The 8,821-nt window shown below is 44.0% G+C and overlaps 1 protein-coding gene across 1 annotated transcript in view; it reads left to right on the top strand.

Annotated features, from left to right (window-relative positions):
- T265_01492 (hypothetical protein) overlaps nucleotides 1-8,821 on the top strand; it is a gene marked incomplete at both ends in the record, with an annotated part of 92,581 nt that overhangs the window by 48,002 nt on the left and 35,758 nt on the right. Inside the window, one exon of the mRNA XM_009165533.1 lies at nucleotides 4,236-4,821. Within this exon, the coding sequence (XP_009163797.1) occupies nucleotides 4,236-4,821 (586 nt within the window). The remainder of the gene's footprint in view (nucleotides 1-4,235; nucleotides 4,822-8,821) is intronic.

The raw sequence follows: 8,821 nt of genomic DNA, 5'->3' as shown, positions 1-8,821 counted from the left end.
ATATCTTGTAGTATCTCCAACCAGGCACAGTGTGGATCACGCGGTCCCCATCCTGGAAGGCGAGTAGCACCGACAGCACCCAAGGGTTTCGTGATCTCTTTCATACTCCTCCGCCAAGTCAAGGGTTGGACACCTCTCTGTTTACGCCACTCCGAATTGGGCATGAAAAACAGTACTCTCTTCGGCAAACGATGGTTCGGCATACGTAACACACGTCCCAACCAACGCAGCTTCTGGTGCTGGACACATTCTTCAGTGGAAGGAGCCGTTGCACAACCGAAAACGCGCTTCCTAACTGCCTCGTTACGAATTCGCCGACACCAACCCACACGAGCTACGGTTCTAAGACAACGATTGTCGAACACCTGAAGAATTCTCAGTTCCGCTGCTCGAATGGGCCAAGTCTCACAGCCATACAACAAAATAGCCCGTACTGTAGCTTGATACACACGTCCCTTCAGATTCAGGGATAAACCATTCTGACGCCGTGGGTGTTTCAAATTGGCATACGTGGCCCGAGCCTTGCAGATTCGTGCATTCACCTCATCTGTCACAATACACTCAGAATTAATACAATTTCCAAGATATGTAAAACGCTCCACAACCTCCAGTGCCTCTCCCTGGATTATGAGTGGCGTGTTCAGCGACTGCACGTCCACGAGCATGACCTTATACTTTGTAGGTGCAAAGTGCAATGTTCCCACATATTTTCATAAAAGCAGGAGAGGACCATAACCTGATCAGGTTAATTAAAAACAATTTTACAAACAAAATACAATCCACTCATTAGTTTGCTCGCTTAGCTGAGTGATTTGATTGTAGACTTTTCATTACGAGTCAAAATGATATTATCAGTGCATTGTTGAGGAGCGTCGCGATGCATCGGCGTTTAAGCGTTGAGTAGTGTTGCATGTGTGCCAATATATGTACTGCTAGCCGGAGCTTACTAGTTATCCGTCCGGAAAGCTCCATTGGTTAATCGGCTATCTTGTGTCCTTATTGAATGGTGGCCACGTGACCGCTCGGTGGATAACGCTTAAGCGCGTTCCCCACGGATTCGGAGTGCCAGTTGGATGTCCTTGGGCATTACGGCAACACGCTTGGCGTGAGTGGCGCAGAAGTCGGTGTCTTTGAAGAGGCCAACAAGGTACGCCTCGCTCGCTTCCTGTAGAGCTGAGACAGCCGTGATTTGGAAGCGAAGGTCCGTCCTGAAATCTTGGGCGATCTCACGGACGAGTCGTTTGGATGGTAGTTTGGTGATGAAAAGCCCAGTGCTCTTCTGGCAACGACGAATTTCGCGCAGTGCGACAGTAGCGGACTTGTACCGATGAGGCTTCTTCGCACCGCCAGCCGCCGGCGCGATCTTGCGAACGGCTTTTGTGGCGAGCTGCTACCCCATGGCCTTGCCACCAGTGGACTTCCAGGCAGACCGACAACCGGAGTTCCCCACACCGAGACCCATGCCGTTCTATCCTGGTCAATGCTGGCGTGACCTTTGTCCTTAACCCCTCTTGGTTCTGGTTTGCGACCTCTGTTTACCTGACTTCAACCGGTTCCTTCTTTCTCAGCTTGTGAAGCCGACATTCGGATTTACTTGAGTATTCCGGTTGTCATTTTGGCCTTTTGCACGTCGTCATGCGTAGAATGGATCCAGTTTAATGCGTTAGTTGGTCGAATCTGCCATGATATACGGTGCTTCCATAAATTACCTTCCATTTCTCGTGTCTCATTGTGCAGCCCCTTTTTTTCTTCATGACTACCTAGAAGCAGCATCCTGCTGGTGCTAGCGTTTCTTGTTTTCCTCCTCTTTATTCATAACGAAAGTGCCCAGGGATAACATTTCCAATAACTACGACTACTCTGATGGCACAGTAGCAGCTATCATACTTGTAAAACAAATCTATAACTACAAATTATACAGCATATAATCTTTCCCCGGTCATGGTTCCCATCACGATGACCTACCCAGTAATTATTATACTTTCATCGTCTACAATTTCCTCTTAATTTTGACGCCTTTTGTGAGAATCGTGCGTATAGGGTAATGTTGTTAACTTCCAGGGATATTTAGTTCGGATGGGTTCACTACCAGCACCAAAGTCTTTTTTATTCACAAGTGACGTGGCTGAAAAATTATTTTAGGTCCCAAAACCCTTGCTTAAAATTAAAATTGACCTGAAGGTAACCAGGGTTTTCCCGTAGCAGTGTGTCGAAATATTGTTGGCCCGGTGCACTGATTGGTTTTTCAAGCAGTTCGCTGTGGATTTGCTTGCCAAATTTGGCAACCAAGGTGCAAACGTTTTTTCAACGCAAGAGAAAACATTATCAGTATCACGCTCGTGAAGTGAAGCCAAAAAAATTATCGATATTGAGCCTGGTCGTAATCTGTTGAGCGTGTGATCTATGCTTTGCTGGCCTGTTCACATTCCAAAATAGACAAAATAGATAGAACAACAAAATTTGCTATACACAGACTTTCAGAAAGAGAATGGCTGAAGGAATGAAGCCAATAACAGCTGAACAGGACGATTCAGCAACTTTGGTTAGCAACGACTGATGAATTTGCGGTCTGTCTAAAGAGGATTGTAGATAGATCAATTATGTCAGCCTCTAATACAGCGCTGATGATGATTGAATTTGACCACACCTGGTTGTATTCAACATATCCTCATTACTCTCGCTCATTTTTAAGGTCTTTGATGAGAGTACTTTTGGATTAGCACATTTCAGAAATATTTTTTCTGCTTGGGTATAACATGATCTTTTTTGGCATTAGTGTTGTCACGCAATCGTTTGTGTGAACGCATCTTTTTCCGCTTCTGTCCGTAAAACAGCGCTCATTCATGTTGTTCTCACGTTGACTTCATTTAAGGAACACCTGAGGGCTGCATGCAACAGTTCCCTGAGGCAGGTATATTCCTGTGCTGTGTTACTGGATGTAGTTGGGAGTTTAGGAAGCAGCGTATTCGAAGACATCGATTTCTTCAAGCAAACTGATGAGCATTCTTTACACATTGTTAATGTCTTTAGGTGCCTGATATTTTCGTACGGCTACTACATGTTTCCTGGTTTGGGTTATGAGCCCGAGAATTACTGAATAAATCTGCCTTCGTGACGTCTCTAGTATCAAAAGCATGAGTCTTCTCCACACCAGCTATTCAGTCAATAGTGAAATATGAACAACGGAAGGACTATTGAATAACCGGAAACGATGAAGTTCCCCGTAGGGTAGTACAGCACTAGGGGGATTATCTGGAACACCTTTGTCCTGGTCATTTCCACGTTTCCCGAAGAGATGTAATTCAAAACATCACCGTGTAGAGGACTGTGGTCAGTATTGTACCCACAGCAGACAGACCAGCATCAGCTTTTCAATATTACAACTAGTTATATTGACTTTATCTAGAGGAAACTGCGAGCGGTATTAGATGATCTGATGGTTCTGACTGTTCTACATATTAGTTGAATAAATATGACACCCACAAATGTTGTAAAGACCAATCAGATGATTTTAAACTATTAACCAGAAAATTCGCAAAACAATTTCATTTGCACACGGAAGACTCAACTGAATGCACTCGAATCTCTCGTTTATAATGGTCTTCTTCAAAGACTGATCGATCTCCCACTCCCAGTACCTAATAGGTGTGCATGCACCAAAACACTTTCATGATCACCGTGACCCGCGGTGAGGTCTTCCCAGCAAATACACACCAATCCATAAACACGATGCACACATTAGTGAAGCGAACATGTCCGCATGTGCATGTGTTCAGCCGTTGTATCTGTAGGTGTACCCGTCTCGGTTTATCGAAGGACATGTTTGTGTGCTTGTTTTGCTGTCCATGGGATGTTAACCCCATTGCGATGTGGGCTAACTAGGTACAGAGGAAGTGCGAATCCGCTTGGGCCGACCGAGTGTAGTCTTCCCTATGACACCTGGAACGATAGCGGAGGTTTAATGGTATATTGGAAGCGCGTGGGAGTTACTTCGCACCCGAGCGTTCGTCTACGTGACCTCAAGAACGAACGATATCTTGTAAACTGACCTTGATGGACTTACGGCTACTTCATCATTTTTCGTACGAATAACGATTTCGCTGCCTCTGCTGTTCGTTCTGTTACTGCAGGATAAAAAACAGTGATTTCCACAATTTATAGCGTTCCTCAGTTAAGACCATATATAAAATATATAACGCTGCCCGTAACAAGGTTCTTCTCACAACATTTCACAGAACGTCCCGGGCTCACAGAGCCAGAAATGTGTATTCAACGGAGGACTTTATAGCTCGGCAATTGAACCTTCAACAATCAACGGAAGTAGTGAGAAACTTGCCAGTCAAACTCAGCACAGTAAATCGCATTCTGTAACGTCGACGTTCTTCATACGCGGTGATACTGCTCGGGACGCGGCCATTTCGCGTGAAACCGGTAACCGTTCCGCCGGTGGCAGTTTATCTTGTGGCCAGCCTAGTCCATCTTCGACAACAGAAGGCTCAGTTGCTAGTGCTCTGTCACCAACCAGTCTGAGAGTTGAGACAAGGCCTCAACACCAGTCGTTCTGGTTGCACCAGTCTGAACTCACCTTACCAACGGAGCGAGATTTGCCTCCAGGATATGTCAACGGTGTAGGACATTCAGTGCCTGACAAACGCGTTGCAAGTGTTCCTGGACTTGAAGCAGGCATCAAGGCTCAGACAGTTGAGTCACTATCCAATTTGCCCTCAGCTGACACCCGCTACTTTTCTACAACAAGCATGAATTACGGAAATCAGCACAGCCGCACCGATTCAGAGGATTACCTGAACAACTACGCCGCGGGTAAGTCAACTTATAGAGTTTCAAGACTATTATAAATTTAACACACATGTCATTTGGTACGACGGCTTCATGACTTTTTAAATGGTTTGGATTAGTGTTACAACTGTTATCATAAATTAACAAATCCACGATTGTCTTGTAGCGTTGGGCAGGAAAATCAGCAGAATTAAACACTTTGCTTCAAATGTGGGTCCCAAGGCGTAATTATAACTATAGTTTCGATCTCTCATCGGTTTGAGTAGGTGATTAATTTGCATTGGTTGAGGTTGGCTATACTGTATTATCGTCTTTTCATCATAGAATATAAATGTATGAGAGAATGAAGCCTGCTGCCTGTGTTATGTGAATTTCTCAGGTGATTTCGATAATTCGGGCGCAGTTCGACATCTGTTGCTCTTTATTTCTGATGCGTAAAAAGTGCGGGAGCTCCTAATATACAGCAGAGAGCTTTCTTCCTACTCCTCTGTTTGTTACCAATCGGTTGCTCAAACCCAAAAGCCCGTTTTGATGGATGTACAGAGTGTGATAAAGTTAAATCACTTCTACAGGTTGATTGCCCAGTGTAAAATCTGGGACCGACAACCAGACGGGTGTACAGCAAGACATATAATTTGCCATACGCTGCAATCATATATCGGTTTGCTATTTCTGATGCGTAAAAAGTGCGGGAGCTCCTAATATACAGCAGAGAGCTTTCTTCCTACTCCTCTGTTTGTTACCAATCGGTTGCTCAAACCCAAAAGCCCGTTTTGATGGATGTACAGAGTGTGATAAAGTTAAATCACTTCTACAGGTTGATTGCCCAGTGTAAAATCTGGGACCGACAACCAGACGGGTGTACAGCAAGACATATAATTTGCCATACGCTGCAATCATATGATCGGTTTGCCTTCGTCCAAGTATGCCCTTTCTGCTTTGTAAGAGCTGCGTGTTACTTTTGTCATACGCATCGGTGTTAGTCCAGGCCGATCCAATGTACTGAACACCGCCTATAAACGCCTCTACGCGATTCGTTTATTATCTTGTTGAGGTTCATTCACAGGATGTAACAGTGGATGCAACTGGGAAATCTAGTAAAGGCCAAAAATTTGCGCCAATACAACCACTTCTGACCCACTTCCCTTCGCTAAACCTGTTGATATGTTGGTAAACATTATGGTTGACGGAAGATTCAGCAAGACAACGGATGGGTCATTACCCTCCAAAGACTGGTTCATTTCCATTCAACACTTGATCAAGGTGTTTCGCCCTCAACAGCAAAACCTAGCTTTAAATGTCCCTGGTGTTCATTTGAAATGATCGTCTTGGAGGGGATAATCCTACTGGGATACGGACTAGAAATAAACTAGTGCCCAGAGAAACGTCGATATTTAGGTGGAAAAACAAACATTGGTGGATTAAAGAGTTAGAACAATTACATATATATGCCTAAAAGTCCTGCGGGGTAGCAATCGGTCCTGCCTTTGGCCAGGTGGGATTTCAAATAGAAGACCAAAAGATGAGAGCTGATATAAAACCTTGATTGAAGTTTCTAGATATCATGTGGAAGGTATTGACTAAACAATTTTCTACCAACTCACTTAGTGCCCTAAAATTAATCGTTTATTAAAGATGAGGCGGCATGTTGGTGGCTAATTTGGTCGTCTCACCGTCACAAAGGATAAAAGCTATGCTCCCTTCCTTTTGTGTGGGAGGGTCCCATAGAAAGGCTAGGGGACAGCTGCTAACGACTAGCTAAATCAAGCAAGCCAGAGGATCTCTGAACTTGTAGAAGTGTAGAATTCCTTCACGTGGAGATCCGACACTGTTGGTGGATTTCAACATCTTACTTATATTATTTTGCATAAGTTGCATCACACAGCCTACTCTGAGATTTCTTTGTGTAGAAAATTAGTGAGGTCTTCTTACACTTATAGCTTAACTGGCTCAGAGAGCTTGCATAAAATCCGATGACTGCCAAATACCGACGGCGATCCGGTTAGATTTCAAAAGACTTTTCCGGGCATGAGGTGGTCCATTCCGAACCTGGGTGTTCAGCTAAATAATTTCACAACAAATCTCGTGGAGGCCAATGTGATACGCTTCGTAGAGAATCGTATTACTGCCACAGTGAGTGTGAGGGAAGGTGTCAGCAATTCTATCATGCACATGCGCCGAAAAATTAAATAAAGTAGAATCTGTGCCCAAGGTTAAAAGTGATTTGCACACTCAACCTGGCAAAACCGTCGTTCAGCTGTAGCACACTTTCGGTGCTCAAATGCCATGCCACCAGAAGGAAGCACGAGAGCTGGGATACTGCAAGGTTGCTCAAGCCTAGACGGGGAATTTGCAATGCAGAGATCGGGTTCGGACCACGAACCTCTCGGTGAATGAAATCGCGCTACACCCACTGAGCCATCCCGACCTGAAGGAACCTGCTACGGTTCATATCCAGATTCTAAATACTCCTCGCGCCAAAGTCAGTAAATCCAAGGGTCTTTTTAGCCAACAGACTAATGTTTTCATGCAAACCCGGGTGAACTAAACTTGAAAACAAGTAAGTTTTTGTCGGTGATTATCAGTTGTGACTATGTTTCTGTAGGTAAGTTTGGTTGTCTCATCCCCCCCCCATAATGTGGAAATGTTAAGTATTTTAAAAATCGTTCAACAGTGTAATTATCGACGCTTGAAAATAGCAGCACTTGATCCCTTATAAGACTCTAAATCTCAGTGGATTGGGAAAATTTATTCCAGTTGGTTTAAGGTGAGAATGAAAATTGGGAAATTGAAATGAGGCCGCTATTGAAATAGGTAGGCAAATCATCCTATAATAATACTGCTCGGCCTACCCAAATAGGGGCATAGTTGCGCTGCATGCACTACAGCCCGACCCAATGAGAAAAGGATATATTCTTCTGGCAACCTCAACCTCACAACCAACTTGAGCTCACCTGTATGGCGAGGAGTCTGCTGGTTTCTAAGGTGTCTTCTGCTCAAAATCGGGTAGAATTTTATGAAAGCATCGTCACCTGATCTCTAAATAATGCCATTTAAGAGCATACTAGCTCACAAGGCAAACAGAGCCAAGCCAGGTTTCGGTGGCCCGGAAGCATACCAAGACCATGTAATCAACGCCCTTTAGATCACCCTTTAAAAAAACCCTTTAAATCGTCCTACAGGTCATTTATCTCTCTTGTATTACAATGTCCGTAGAACTCCCTCCTTCATGTGGCAGAATGTGAAATTGAGGGCTCTTGTAAGTCAAGCGAACCGTCTACGAGTTTAATACCATGGAGAACAATTTAGATTGTTAATGTGCTTTGGAAACTCCTGCACTTCTAATAACCGGCCCCACTACCACGCCCAGTCGAGCTTCAGCTCATCTTGCAGCACAATTAACGAGCCCCTGCACTTGGTTACATTACGTTTGATATACTAGAGCTATATATATATATATATATGCGGCTCACAGAGTGTAGTAACCAACCTGGTGGCGGTAAGTGACTGTCTTGTCAAAGGAGCCTGAATGTTTGCTTGCAATTTACAAGGTGATAGGACCCTCACACTAGTTTAGATTTACCGTGGTAAAGGATGTGGAACATGCGTGCATACCTACTAGAGCTATCCTTCACGTTGAAGCTTTAAACATTTTGTATGTTAGCATTAGTTCGGAAAAGGAAAAAGGAAATTTCCTCAAAGTGTGACAAGACAGTGAACATTGTATTAAAATCAACATTGACTTTCTTCCGAGCCAATTTTGATCATCTGTGAATTGAATGAAGTTTTACGCTTGTTTCGGTAGTGTGAGTAAAACACAGTTATCGGTCTACCGTGCAGAATACCTTTGCTGTAGTCGTTGTCAAGACGAAATTGTCTGAGAGCTCACTTTGTACCCTTGTTCTTCTGGCGCTTGCATAGAAAATGTAAATGTGTGAGAGAGCAAATAACAGGTGCCAAACACGTATAAAAAGCCGAAATCCCACGTTTTCACATAATGTTGCGAGAATCCAAAGCCGAAAAA

This window comes from Opisthorchis viverrini (assembly GCF_000715545.1).
Source record: "Opisthorchis viverrini unplaced genomic scaffold opera_v5_16, whole genome shotgun sequence".
Classification (NCBI taxonomy): Eukaryota; Metazoa; Platyhelminthes; class Trematoda; order Opisthorchiida; family Opisthorchiidae; genus Opisthorchis; species Opisthorchis viverrini.
Note: the sequence above shows the minus strand (reverse complement) of the source record. Positions and strands in the feature narration are given on the sequence as shown.